Source organism: Thunnus albacares, chromosome 22, assembly GCF_914725855.1.
Source record: "Thunnus albacares chromosome 22, fThuAlb1.1, whole genome shotgun sequence".
NCBI classification, from domain to species: Eukaryota; Metazoa; Chordata; class Actinopteri; order Scombriformes; family Scombridae; genus Thunnus; species Thunnus albacares.
In genome coordinates this window covers 20,808,996-20,824,211 of record NC_058127.1, presented here as the reverse complement: position 1 = coordinate 20,824,211, position 15,216 = coordinate 20,808,996, and the positions used below count along the sequence as shown (strand labels likewise).

Below are 15,216 nucleotides of genomic sequence, written 5' to 3'. Positions count from 1 at the left end.
AAGTATTTAACACATAGCTGAAAATTTGACGATGGCACTTCAGATATGTACCCAACGGTGCGGAACACCCTGTAACTTTCAGTCAGGTGTCTCCCATCAACTATAAAGTTATAAGTCAGAGATGTGTGACAGGTTGTCGGAGCCTTCTGTGCTGTGTGATTGCTTGGTCCTGGAATAGCAGAATGCTTCCCCTTAGCTACTTAATTCTAATGAGGGTTTTATGAGTCGTGATCAAGAGCTCATTGGCAACGTGTTCAGTCAATAGCGCCTTCTCTTCTGAGCAGAGCCTCGGCTTATGTGCCGACCCCAGCAAATTGACCCAAAGATTTATACAGCTATTTTCTAAAGGTCCCCATTCGTGGGCCTACAGTCAGGAAGGCGAATTAGTGTGTCAATGGATTTCACTTTCAATTTGAATGCCGAGCAGTTGGAACACCGCCCCGGCTAAGGGGAGGCCATGGGTAATGAACTCCTTTGTGTTCTGCCATTTAAAGGATCAAATGTTGGAGGCTGCGAAGACATCCTGCGCTGCAAGAGAGGCGATTTGTTACGGTTGCCATAGGTGGTGAATCGTATGGGTTTATCCACCTGTTACTGAAAACACACACATGCAGCACCCCTGTTCACCCGGCACTGTCATTGATCTGTGGTAAAGGTTTTGCATTTTGGGATTGACAGCTGTAAATTCACCCAGGATGCATTGATCCAGATACCACACAAACCAACGCTGGATGATCTGCAAAGTACTACGTGGGTAAGACAAACAGTCTTCTGTTCAAATATAGTCACTACATAAATAAAAAACAGTAATATAGTGGTGGAGGAGATACTTTTCATTTAAGAAAAGGTGGTAATACCACAATGTAGACGTACTTTTACAAGTTCAAGTCTTACATTCAGAATTTTACTACACCAGCAAAGTGTACTTTAAGTATCACAAGTACTCATTATGCAGAATGGCCCCTTTCACAGTGATATTATTATATGTATTATATCAGTGGATTACTATTATTGACTTATTAAAATGTAATTAGATTTTTAATGTAGTAGCTGGTCAAGGTGGAGCTAATTTTAGCAGTTTTATACAGTGTTGGGCAGTTTAATCTACAAGAATGAATCATATTTTATGAGCTGATCATGTTTGATTTGAAAACATCCAAATCTAAATTAACTAGTAACTGTCATACATTTAGTGAAGTAAAAGGTATAACATTTTTCTTTGAAAGTAGTGGAGTAAAGTACAAGTACAGTATTTTTATAAATGTTTTTTTCACCACAGCCAATATCTATACATAGAATAATCAGTATGCAGATAACTAAATATGAATGAAAACAGATTATTAACACGTGATACCAAATTTTAAACGATCAACTGTCACTATAAGACTGAATGGATTATTGGTTTAGCGTGTGCTTTTCCTTTGACGATATTCATTGACGAGATCTGCTCCTGCTGACAAACAGACTGATGTACTGAAGGAGTTGATCACACCCTTGGCGACCACTTCACTTGCAATAATTAGGCAACGCATCAAAGTGTAAGAAAAAAAGTATTTATTTCCCTGAAAGCCTTCATATTCCTTTCTTTATTTTTACCCTATTAGCCACAGAGCTGCAACGATTAGTCATTTCTTAAGCAAAAACACAAACATTTGCTCGTTCTAGTTCTTCCAGTGTGAGGATCCTCTTCTGTTTTCTGTTTTACATGATTATAAACAGACTGTCTTTGGGTTTTGTACTGTTGGTCTGACAAAACGAGGCACCTGAAGGCATCATCTTCGGCTCCGGGAAATTTCAGCCAGCTTTCATTATTTTAGGACTTTGTATAGACCAAACAATAGATCAATTAATCACAAAAATAATCGGCAAATTCATCAATAATGAATATAATTGTTTGTTGCAGCCTAATTAGCTGTGCCCATGATGTATAATATACAGAGATGTATTACTGCACTACGGGAAGATATAGTAAAAATAAAGAAGTACAACATATAGTACTGTATTGTTTACTATCAAAAACTGCATTGGGAAGTTCTGTTAGCCATTTCCATTCCCAGCACAAAATTGACATGCCATTGAATATGTTAGCTCACCAAATCTACAATATATATATATTTTTTAAATGTGACAAAATGCATGACATAATCACATGCATCTCCAACCAAACTCAAACAAAATACTCAAAGGGTACCAGTCAGAAAACACACAGCAATGGCAAAAGAGTGATAACTCTGTCGCGACCTTATCTCCTGCTGACACCCACAACCCAGGGCAGGGAGCGGTTAGATGGGTGACATAACTCAGCACTTTTAACCTCTCAAATCTTACAAGCTCTCCAGTTCGTCCATTAGCAGTTTGACAGTTTAGTGTCACACAGCGGCCCTGTGGAGGAGACCTGAGTTGTTACAGTTCAGAGAATCATGGCGAGCCAGCCAACGATCATAGCTAAGCCTCCCATGGGAGCCACCTTGCGAAGACCAGGGTCCCCCGTCATGGCCTGGTGGTACAGAGAGCCACAGAACATCCCCATGCCCGCTACCAGGAGGGTACCGGCCTATATACAAGGGGAGAGAGGAGAAACATGAGCATCATTTCAAACTCAGTATTTTTATCTGTCAGGTTACCAACAAATTGCAGATGTAAGGTTTTCATTATAGTCAAATCTAAATCAAGTTTAGTGTGTTAAAGAGTGGTGTCAAATACCAACAGTTTAAAGCAGTATAAGGTGTGTTTGTTTGACGGCACCAACACTGCATGGAAATTCTTTTCAGATACAAGTTAAAGTGTGAGAACACAACTTGCAACTTCCTCAAAACAAGATGTAAACATAATTCTATGGATGTAAACTGAAAACATGCAGTCTGCAACCAGTCACTTAACATTGTTGATGAGTTGCATATGACAACGGCCAAATATACTGTTTATTTTTAGTTCCTAACCCCCATTTTACCTCTGAAAACACACATTTGATTGTCTTTTCCTGGTTTTAAAGGCTACATTACAGTAAAGTGATGTAATTTTCTGAACTTACCAGACTGTCCTACTTGATCTATTATTTGTCTTTACTCACTAATTCATTATAGCCACATTACTGATGGTTATTTATCAAAAATCTCATTGTGTAAATATTTTGTGAAAGCACCAATAGTCATCCCTACAATACTGTTGCAATATCAATATCCAGGTATTTGCTCAAAAATATTGTGATATTTGATTATGTCCATATCACTCAGCCCTAGTTCCAAATGGGTTTTAATTGAATTTGTTTCAAACTGTATGTTATTTAACAATGTTAATTATATAAAATTGATATTATTACAATAATTGGTCACTTGCTTTCTTTTTTCAGTGGGTTTGATCAATTTTGCATTCATACAGCTACCACTCTGATGGCTGAAACTGGACTTAATCATTTATCAGCATTTTTGCCTTCCCCATTTCTGTCTTTTTAACCATCAATTTCAACTTCTCTGCTCACTTGCCACCTAGTTTTCACTCCGTCCCAAAAATCAATATATAGCCTAATATAATAAATGTGTAATCCTACCTGTGCGTCACTTTTCTTCCTAAACAAACAAATGTGAATTTACTTTATATTTAATTGATTTACCAAATCAATTTTTATTTCATCAAAGTAGTTATCAGGTCTCCCCTAGCAACTGCAATTTGTTGACTTATAAGATTGTTTTAGTTAATGCATCTTTGCATAACCTTTACACTCCAAATACTTTGCACTGCAAGGTTTAGATATAATCCATCTGAAAATCAACATCGAGGCAAGTAATTGAATAAATCTACTGACTTTTGAAGTTTTATTATACATAACTGGATAAAACCAACATGGAGGTTTTGCATGCACTCACAAAATATTAAACTATAATTCCCCTGCAGTGCTAAGTGCTAAGGCACAGATTTGTTCAAAACCGCATCTTATGTAATAACGGTCTAAAGGAATACTGATGTTCTCAGTGAGGGCGGACAGGAAATGGCAGAATGAGAGTCAGTTCGATTTTAAGTACGCTGAAGTGCATCCAGCCCTGAGAACTGATATTAGGCTCCCATACTCACCACAGCAGGTTTGCCAGAGTGGGCAGCACCCAGCAGGGCCAGGCTGTGGTAGAAATGGTACTTGTTGGCAGTTTCAAATAACTGGAGAGGCAGAGACACAGAAGAAGAGCTTTCAGAAAAATTTCTGGCCTCTCCAATCAAGTCTTCATTATAGTGAATCAAAGATTTCCTGGATAAAAAGGGCTATTACTGTAGAGTGTAAATGGATCACAAGAGGATATTTAATGAGTCACTCGTTGGTTACTTTGCTGCATCTATTACATACATCATTTTCATCAATCAGAATCAGGCTAAGCTCTCCAATCACACAGACTGAAAAATGTATCCACTCTTAATGGAGCATCTCAGAGCTTTTACATGCCTGTGTTTTAACATTTCAGTGCAGGTCAACATGTTTGAAAAAAAAAAAAAAAACAGGCAACAGGTAATTGTTTTTTTTTTTTTACCATACTGTGTGTAATAAATTTGTGCAAGGTAATTCAAAATTGAGCACTTGACTAAAACCAACCTCAAAACTACACCTTTTCAAATATCTTTACAACAAAATCATGTATTTCCTATTAACAGTACTATTTACATACCACTCTCTGGTAATCATCAGGGTCGCTGTTTTTGAAACCTAAAGAGACATGAAATAGAAAAAATACATAATGCAGCATATGACATGACATGTTACACTCTTTTATAATCTGGGTTTGACACTCATGTCATGACGTTGTGTCTTGGTTTACACTTGTGTCAATGCTAATGAACGCTGGCACAGTTTTTGCATTCTCTCTTATTGTCTGACATGATGCTGTATAAATATTAATATCTCAGGATATAAAGCATGTTCAGTGCAGCCCTTATATGAGCCAGCCTACTGTCTCATATACCCATATTTAAATGTTATACCGCCAAACAGCAATGGTGCCATAACAGTCCGTGCAAGCAGCTTTAATATTTAACTAACTTACATCCACTAAACACCAACATTAACGACCCTCTATGTCTTCTACCATGACACACTGTAGAGGCGGGTCACCTTGATTATGAAACTGTCTATTTAAACAGCCCGGGCTGCTTGCCCGTTATGACTGTTTTGGAAGCCAAATGAACATTAGTCTATTACACATTAGCAGAAGCTGTTATTTCTTCTTTTATAGTTATGCAGTTGTTACCATACACAAGCAAACCCTACATTAGCATGTTTTTGGACGGAGGCTGGCGTAGACATGCCAGTCCTTCCTGACATTGTTTACTATCCAGCCCAATGGAAACTCTCGTGCATGAGTATGGAGTATCAGCTGATGTAAATCCGTACCGTGAGCCCCGTATGCCCCAGCGGCCACCGCTGAAGCCCCGGACAGAGCTGCTAACCTCCGGACTACGGCAGAAGCGGTCATTTTAGCTGCGTGTGGTTGTGGTTTAGTTCAGTCAAGAGCCGGAAGAGTACCGGGGATGCTGCCTTCACTGTCTTTTTATAAGCTCCGCTTTCTGAAACGCGCGCTTGAGGACTATTAAAACTACAAAATGCTGTAGCATACATTGTAATGCACTGTAACAAAAAATATAACAATGTAATGTAAAAAATAAAAAAAATAGACAGGGGAAGAACGAAAAAGCACCTCAGATGTGGGAAAATATTATCATCCCATAAACGTGTACATGTATAGTCAATGTGTTTATTAAAATAACTGTGTTAAAATAACTATAACTTCAATTTAACAAATAGGAGAAACGTGGGGTAGAATAATTTGGTTACTGAGTACATATAGGTCAAAAGGGACATGAAATAATTAGCCTACTATGATTTACACCCGCGGTCAGCAATTAGGTTTTGCCCTGGGCTAATTTGTTTTTTAAGGATGTTCATTGGACCGGTAACTGATGCAGTGTTTATTTCTTTTAATTCATTTAAGAATATAATTGATTTATTAACACTGTGAAGAACTGTATCTGAACTGGAAAAATGTTATCAACACACTATTTCTGTTCGAATGCCAACCGTGTTTGTGAAGAACAAATCTGTTATGGTCACATAGGCTAAAGTCATGGAATTAAAAAGTGTTAGAATTAAAACATTTAAGTTTAATTTCTGGTATGTTTATGCATGTGTGTAGGCTTAACTAGTAAAAAAATAGTATGGCGCAACCATGTTTTTAGTGCCTCTCCTTGTGTGAGGGTAGCATTAGATAAAACAAGGTTATATTACAGGTTATTGTGAGTTATAGGAGCCTTGTGCTTTTTTTTTTTTTTTTTTTATCTAACACAGATTTGTAAAAAAAAATCCGCTATTTGCCTTGAACTGATAGACACACTGATATCATGCTTTCCACTTCGGTTTTCGCATGTCAACTGTCCTAATTATTTACGACATTCCGCTGAGTCCTTGAAAGCAGCAACACCAAAGGGCCCCGGGCCGTGTAGGCTTGAACCAAAATGGCGACTGCCGTGCTACTATTTCAACCCACAGGGCAGATTTCAAACTCTACCCAAAGAGATCTGACACTGACGTGACACTTCAGCAGTCACTGTAATATCTTTAGGCTACGTGTTTAAGCTACGTATATATGGGTATAAGCATTATCCTGTGGCTGGTCAGTTCTAGTTGTGCTTCAAAGCTCCCATGCAGTGCATAGACACAGTGCACCCAGAGTAAAAGTAAGACAGCACTTGAATTCACTCTATTATTTTCATCTATTTTTGTGAGAAACCTGGAGCCAGCACTACTAAGCTGGGCAGACAGAAAAAGGCCCCAATTCACTGTTACTAACTGACCTCCATTTCACAAATGGAAAAGAAAATCAAACACATTTTTATTTTTTACCTCTGCTTTGTTTAAGACCTCACATGTGAAATGCATTATTCATGACAGCGCTGAATTATAGACCCACTATTGTGCTGCTTTTGTATGAATAATTAATTTTCTCCACAGAGGGGTTGCTTTAGAAAGGGGTTTATGCTGCCCTTTTTTCCCAGCATCACTGTAAGCTATGCACCAAATTGCCGCAAAACACTGAATGATGGGCTCAGTGGTGCAGAGGGTGCATTAGTGCGTAGCAATTTGCAATTTGTCCATCACTGCAATTTGGGAAGAACTGGTGAATTTCTCTGCTTTAGTGAATTACTCTTAATATTTGATGTGTTTTCCTGCCAGGAGAGGTGTTGAGGACTAGTGTTGGTGTTACCCTCTGATAAAAATACACTAATCCCTGCTGAGAGCCCACCAAAAGGGGGTGCTGTATTGCTTTCTCATCTGCCAAAGTTTGTCCAGAGAGGGAGTGTGTTTGTGTGTGTGTGTGTGTGTGTCTGTCTGTGTGGAGGGGGCAGGGGGACTTCTTCCAATTATCATATTGAAATTACACAGGGTCACGCTGCATTACTGGAGAGTCGCTAAACCACAGTTTCCGCCGAGCCTCGTCCTTAGCTGACTTTGACACAGCATTAACACAATGCATACAATTAACACATTTTAATGACCATGTAACTAATTAAAAATAAGCCTTATGAGTCACAAGCCTTCACCGTCAACTGTGAGCTGAACCTGTAGCAAGTGCGGGTCTGTTTGTGTCGGGGTTTGTGTGAGACTGTCTTCGTTGGGCGTGTGTGTACTTGCAGATGTGCGGACATGTCTTTGGCATGATTTGCAGGGTGAATGTGTTGTATGCAGAGGGATGCTTGCTTACTCTCTACAGAATCCACTCACAAACAGACACACACACACACACACACACACACACACAGGTCATTTTCATTCTGGCCCGTGGCAGATGGGACAGCAAGGACAACAATAAAGTATGGCTTTACATCTTGTTTTCACAGACAAGCAGCAAATTATCTCTAAGTCCCAGCAGCCGTGTGCTATGAGGTTCCTCCAAGAGCCAACATCCATCTCACTTCAGCCAGCTCGTCTGCCTGTCCTCTCCTCAAACCTCAACATGTTTGTGCGGACGTGAGGGCATGTATGCGTCTGATCGCCTCAGATTGTTTGCCAGCTGCTCGCTGTCTTGTTGCAATCGAGCTCCCGTCCGAAGAATCATTTGGCTCTCGCGAAAACAGTCAAGCAAAACGCCAGTAGCTTTAAACGAAGAAACCGTGTGAGCACTTCCTACAAATGGAAACTGGTAGCTTGTCTTGCAACTTATACATTTACATGACACTTGCTGTTGCCTAACACTTCCCTTCAGCTTGGTGCAACCTCTTTGCTAGGAGGATGACAGTGACAAAGGTAGATGCTTTCATCCAGAAAAAAACAAGGGTTGCTGCTGCTTTGGTATCCATTTTCACATTAAAAACAAGTGTACGCACCTCTGGAATATCTCCCTTTTCTTTCAGCTTAATGTACTGCTGTGGGTTGTTTTGAAAATCCAATTTCCCATCCTTCTTAGCTTTATTATAAGGTATATCTGGTGGCGTTGCATCTTTGTTTTCCAAAGAATTTTAATTCAAGGCACATAAAGTGGAAACAGCTTGTCTTGTCAACATAAAAATAAAGATTCTGCTTTGTTTTTCTTTTGCAGGTAACAAGACAGAAACACCAGCAAGACCTCAAAGTCATCTGGAAGTGTCATCCATCTCTTCCGCTGTCACACTCTGAGTTTCTCGCGTCTGAGAGTGAAAATACAGCGGGAAAACAGCAAAATCGAAGACAGGACGGCTTCACCCTGCATGCAATGAAATATCTTTTGTGTGCCGAAAGCTTCGCCTGCTGTGCTCCCTCCCCGATAACAAAATTTAAAAAGAACCCCACATTTCTGAAATTCTCCATTAACCTTGATGTGTTTTGACGGTTGCAGCCCTTCAATGTCTTTGGCTCGCTTTGAGATGCCGCAACCACAGCCAATTATCTATCTGTTAAGGCGCTTTCATGTCTCTGAGATGTTTAGTCACAAATGTACGTATTGTGCCCCGGTGTCACAGCTCTTCATGCTCCAGCTCTGTCACTCGTCCATGTCATTACATCCCTTTCAGCAAAGAGGAAAGAACTGGGGGAAGAAAGGAAAGGAGGCTGAGAGAGATAGAAGAGACAGGCCTGTCGAGTGACATTTTGTCTGGGTGTCCAGGCTATTTTGTGCTAGGGGAGACAACACCAGTCATCGCCATTACACTGGCTGGCAGAGCGGCGAACACACACATACACTGGACCAAAACAGCCTCAGGTATACACACACAAACACACAATAGCATTTGTCTCCATACTCATGTCAACACCGAAAAAATATTGTTCTGTGGTTGTTTTCAGCAAAATAGTTCAATTTTCTTTCTATTGTTGATTGCATGGCAGGGTTGTTTGTGATACTCATAACTGAACTGATTATATATCCTGCTCCAAACAACCAAACAATGCAATCAAGAGACATTCACACTTATTATTAATCCACTGAATGACATTAAAATAGAGTCACACTCTTGTTAATGTCAGGTTGTTTGTACCCGACATTGATGCACATAAAAAAAAATAAAAAAAACACTCTCAGGCATGCACAAGCATAAAATCCCAAATATGCATACACGCACACACTCAAACACACAAAGTTGCGGTTACAGCAGGCTCCCCACGCCGAACGAGCATAATTAGCACACTCGTTAAGCTCATCTGCATCTCTCTTCAAAGGAGATCGATGCAAATGGATAGGATTTAGCCACTGGCAGCAATTAGGCCAAAAAAATATCCTAGCAGGAGAAACTTGGTTACAGCGAGGCAAAGTCGGTTTCATCGCGGGGAAGGAATGTATTTTCTGCCCCTGCACTGAACGCATAATACAATCCTAAACGAATGCTTTCATTTACTCTCATGTCAAATCAAGTTATGTTTAATCACATTCTATACCGACCCTCGTGGTTATCACATAATCCTGAGCTTTAAGGGAGAATGAAGTTTCATTAAGAAAATATGACACCATTACCAATTTATCCTAAGTACTGCCTGCATACCCAAAGCCTGATAGCGCTTCTTCGACTGTGCCATAGAACGCTGTTGTTGTCCAAAAACTGTTAAAAACACATCACTGAGCCAAAACGCTTCACTGGGTGACATGTTACTTCATTTACATGAACATGGGCAGTGTAGTTTATTTTGAGATAATCCCACATACACTGTCCTGCTGCTGTAAATACTCACTATCACAAACATGTATCAATCCACAGCTGAAAATAGTCCCCAATTGATGCACCATTTACTCCTGTTTGAGTACCATTTGTTAAAAACTACAGTGCTCAGGTGTTTAAGGAAATGACTGAGCCTTTGAAAGAATGAATAGTCTTCACATAGATGTCATCAAAGTGGTTGTGAAGAACTGAAGAACATAGTTATTGATTATCACAAGAACAGCCAGGTGTGCAGGTAGGAACTTAACCAAACAAATGATCCAACAAGACTCAACTGAAAACTGGACCTTAAATACAAACAAATCTAATCAGACAACGAAGAACAAGTGACAAGACACAGGAGCAGGCTGGGAGCTGATAGACTGGGAAGACACCGGGAGCAGGGCAGGGATGATGAGACTGATAAAGGGCAGGTGTAAAGGTGACAGCAGACTGGGGAAGAACACTGAGACAAGGGCAGGGCTAACGAGGAAGAATGCAGGGCAGGTGTAAGGAGGAGTACATGAACACAGGGGGAAAAACACAGGGCAAACAGAAAACCAAAAACACAGTGAGCACAGTCCAACCAATAAAGGCATCCCAAATGACATAAAGCCAGAAGTCTTAAAGTCCCTCAAAAAGTCCAACTCAAAACAAGCCCTCTCCCACGCAGTCCAATCTTCACAAACAGAAAAGTCAGAGGGCATCCAGTGGACAACCAATGAATACAGAGTCATACTGACAGAAAACTTAACAGGCTCAATAACCATAAAGAAGAACTGGAATTAAAACACACAGAGTGAACACAGGAACCCAAAAGAACAAAAACACAAGGAGTCCAAACACAACAGAAAGTCTTGGCAGGATGTGACACATCCAGCGAGACCTCAGGAGAAGCCTCCCTCTCCTCCAGAAGTCCCTCAGTAAGTTATTACAGAGACATTGATGTGATTCAGTGTTCAGAGGAATAACGAAAGCAGCATGACATTGTCTTCCAGATGCCACGGAAGAAGGCACACACTCTCTTCTTCTTCTTCCTTTTAACATTAAAATCCTCAGCCTCCACATCCTCCTGCAGTACTTCCAGCTCCGGCTCCATGTACACGACCACATTGATCTCCAGTTTTAACATGGATGTTGTCACAGTGGTTGTCCCCTCATCCAGCGAGACCTCTGGAGAAGCCTCCCTCTCCTCTAGAAGTCTCTCTTGTAGTCCCTCTGAGGTGATGAGCTGTAGGTGGGCCTGACTGGATGTGGCAGTCTGCACTTCATGGTCCATGTCCTGGATTGCGGAGATGACGCCCTCTCTGGCAGAGAAAGAGCTTTCATCATAATCCATCAGGTTAAAGGTCTTGGAGCGATGGTCAAACTTCTTGAAGATGGCTCTGACCATGTCGACCAACTACAGTGCAGACCCCAAGCAGAAGAGGTGTAGAGACAGGTCCATACTGAGAGAGACAGGGAGCTGCTGAGTCAGTCAGCAGTCTTCCAACCTCAGTGCTGGCAGCTTCAGTTTGTCTTCAGTCTCTGGTTCCTCCAGGAGGAACTTCAGAGTCGTGTTCACCGCCTCTGGGACCACTGGCACAGTGCTCTGCTCAAGCTCCAAGAGCTCTGCTGGCTTTGCATCCCCTGCAGAGACTGGACGAAGCCGAGCGCCACCAAAATTCCACAGCAGTTTGCTGTGCAGTGATGGAATAAATGTTTGTACAGACTCCTCTGCTTTTATGTGGATGTTTGACACAAACATCTGAAGGCGCTCCAGTGTGACCTTCCTGCACAGCAGCTGTGAGAGCCGCTTTTCATTGTCCAGCTCTTCTCAGACCTCTTACTCCATTTGGACGAGACAGAGTCTCCTCGCTCTGGTCCAGGCCCATCAACAACTCTCAGTAAGTCTCAACAGTAAGATGATAAAGGTGATAGTAGACTAGTGTTACATGCAGTTTTACATATCTCACTAGAGTCTGAAGATTCACTTTACTTTACTCACCAGTTCAGCCATGAGGAGATGCCTCTAGTCTCCCAATCATTTCCTGAAACTTGTAAAAAATAAAAAAAGATTGTGTTATCTTCTACAACTTTTAAATGTTTGTAAAAAAAAAAAGCTGTAATATAATATGTCACTTTTCAGTGAGTCAAATAAATGATCAATTTGACTCACTCCTCCATAAAGTTTCTTCCTGTCAGCAGCCAGGTCTCCATGTGTCTGACAGATAAATAAGCAGAGACTTGATCCTGCTGCTTCATGAGCATAAACTGCCTCAGCATCATTTTCTGCAAGACAGATTCAGTGCACAATCAGCTCACAGAAACATCATATTATAGTCAAATGTAACATTAAATTGAACAGTTCACCTTTGCATTTACAGTGACTTACGTCTGCTTGGTAGCAGTGTTGCTCTTTTTCATACAAAGAGGATGGTCTCATTTGTTGGACTCGTTTAAAGACAAAGTCAGAGTCCATTTTTAAGAGACATCAGTTTTCCACAGAGAGAAAAACAATAATCAATCAATAACAGTAACAATCAGTAAACAGGTTTATTGAACGCAGTGAATGAATACGTTGGTTCAGAAAGTGTGGATTGTTGATATAACCCGGGTCACAAAGAGTTAACAGCACAGAAGTGCCTCAGCCAATCAGAGTGCAGGCCCGCAGCACCGTAGGTAAGCTACACAGCGTACGCTAGTCAGACGCTGGGTGACACTATTGAGAGAGGACCTGCCGCTGAACGGTAAAAACATAACTCAGATAAAACAGTAAAAACACCATATAATGTTGTCAAAACAGAACGGTAACCGCCTGTACTTTGTTTTAAGCTCGTAGAGGTGTGTTTGTGAGAGGCTGCTCACTGAAACCTGCCGAGTGACACAGAGGAACTCCCGAATTGGTGAGTAGTAGTAAAAGTAAACAATTAAGCTAAATGCTGCACCACAGGATGCTAGGCTAAGCTGGCTAGCTCAAGTGAATGAGCCTAGAGCTAACAAAAATTAGCATTTCGTGCTGAACAGTGCAATTAGCTGACTGTTGTAGAGCTCAAATAAACTAAAACTAAAACAACTCAACTGGAAAAAATATAAAGATGTGACATGTGGAGTATTTAATTGCTCAATGTTTTATTTGGTAAAGCTACTGAACTGTTAAATACAGAAGCAACATACTAAGTTATGTTTTGTCGGGTATTATATTTCATTGGTACAGTGAATCTGATTTAAAAAGAACAGAGAACATAAGAATATAGAGTGTTAAGTTCACACTGTTGGTCTGTAATTCATGTAATATTGTTTTAATTTAAAAATACCAGGTTAAGATAAACAATAGTAATTTAGTTCATTTTACTCAGAAATTCATTTACTGTAAAGGTTATTTAAAATGTGTTGATTGTTTACATTATATGTATATGTTTTGTTGAGATTTAAGGAATTAATCATTCCTGACAAATCAGAATGGCAATTGATTAATGATCATTTCTGGCTATGTCAATGACTGCAGGTCAGGTTTTTTGAGTTGATTTGAAGTTGATGGCGAGCCAAACCAGACGAGACCATTAGATCCCTAGATTGAAGATTCCTGAACCAAGAGCCCAGAGCCGAGAACTGTCAACCGTACCTCTCTCCTGCCACAGCGGTAGGGTAAACATCTTAACTGCACAAGGCCAGCACTGCCTCCTGTCCAAATCTGGTATCCTCTGATTCTGGTCCAAAATGATTAAACTCCTTACTAAATAGTAGTGTTAGGAGCCGAGTGCTACGCTGAGCAATCAGATACCAAATGAATGAGGATCTGCTAGTGTACCTCAAGTTAAGAGCATATGGAATGTAGAAATGTTTGACATCATAATGGTGAAGGTTCTGTCAGAGAACAAAACACATCAATGCATGGAACTGATATTCAAATGAGGGAACCAAACCCTCAAATTAATGCATGTATTACTAACACGTAGGTAAGTACTAGGTAAGGTAAGTACTAACTAGGTAAGTACCAAACAAGTAGGCTATTGTGTGTGTATCCAATGCCTGTATATCCTCTATGCCACATACCTTCACTGTTGTCCAAAAACTATTAAAATCACATTAATAAGGCACTAAATTGTAGTTTATTTTGAGTCAGTCTCCCATACACCATCCTGCTGCTGTAAATACTCACTAGCACAATATAGTTTAATCTTGCAGCTGAAAATAGCAGCTGATATGCATGTGGACGTCTTTGTGGTTGAATAACATTGTTGAAAACTTAAGCTTTATCTTTTAAATGTTTGCCTGGGAAAACGCTATAATTCATATCTAGCCCCATATTTTTATGGTCTACAGAACCACAGCAGTGGTTTTGCATATTTTAGTCCTTTTACTGCAAATCAAGTTTACTTTGAATGTAGCTTTTCTATTGTTCCATTTGGTTTTCATTCATTTTCTGCATCGTATGAAAATCAATTAGCAGACTTGAAACTTGCTTATTGTTTAATCCCTCATAGTGAACATCAAGTCTTCATTATTTTTTCTGAAAGTCACATTATTGTTAAGAGATAATGTAGAGTTTCAAAACTGCATTACCACACAAGGACAAAAATTAACACTGACCTGATGTTTTTTTTCATTATTGTCCATCACTTTGATCCAGACTAGAATATCACTTCAGATTTTGTACAAAACTCATGACTTTGTGTTCAGTTCTTATTAGCGAATGTCATTATGCTAACACACTAATGTCAGCATGTTAGTGTTGTTGCTGTGAGCATGATAGCATGCCGACATTAGCATGTAGCACAAAGCACGGCTACACTAGTGTGCCTGTCAATACATTCTAAAATTTATTTTTTTTTTACCTTTTGCATTATAGAATTAGATGGGTATTGCATGTGAGCTGTGGAGCTGCTGGAATTTTGTTGGTGGCTGCCTGTCTGTGAGCAGGCTCATGAACAAACATCATATTCTGTTGTTGAATGTTTCTTCTCCCTCTGTCCTCTGTGTTTTCCACCATCTCTCCATCTACCTGGTTTATATTTGTATGTCAGAGTCAGAAAGTGAAAGACAGAGAGACAGAGAGGCAGTAGATTAGCCTGCGAGCATCTTAATCAAAGCTGTCAT

General features: G+C 40.1%; 2 protein-coding genes across 7 annotated transcripts in view; one reads left to right on the top strand and one right to left on the bottom strand.

Annotated features, from left to right (window-relative positions):
- Nucleotides 1-1,865: 1,865 nt before the first annotated feature.
- Nucleotides 1,866-5,519, bottom strand: tmem256 (transmembrane protein 256). Its single transcript, XM_044342342.1, has 4 exons — nucleotides 5,372-5,519; nucleotides 4,650-4,687; nucleotides 4,069-4,149; nucleotides 1,866-2,554 (listed from the first exon to the last, which is right to left on the bottom strand). Exons 1-4 carry the CDS (start codon nucleotides 5,451-5,453, stop codon nucleotides 2,411-2,413), a joined length of 345 nt encoding a protein of 114 aa, XP_044198277.1. The 5' UTR covers nucleotides 5,454-5,519; the 3' UTR covers nucleotides 1,866-2,410.
- Nucleotides 5,520-12,694: 7,175 nt separating this feature from the next.
- The window catches only part of nlgn2a (neuroligin 2a), a 191,985-nt gene continuing 189,463 nt past the window's right edge, over nucleotides 12,695-15,216 (top strand). For 5 of the 6 annotated variants that reach the window (XM_044340571.1, XM_044340569.1, XM_044340567.1 and 2 more), the window contains exons 1-3: nucleotides 12,695-12,866; nucleotides 12,952-13,022; nucleotides 13,625-13,759. The gene's annotated coding sequence lies outside the window, so the exon portion shown is untranslated. The remainder of the gene's footprint in view (nucleotides 12,867-12,951; nucleotides 13,023-13,624; nucleotides 13,760-15,216) is intronic. The other variant, XM_044340570.1, reaches the window with a different exon arrangement.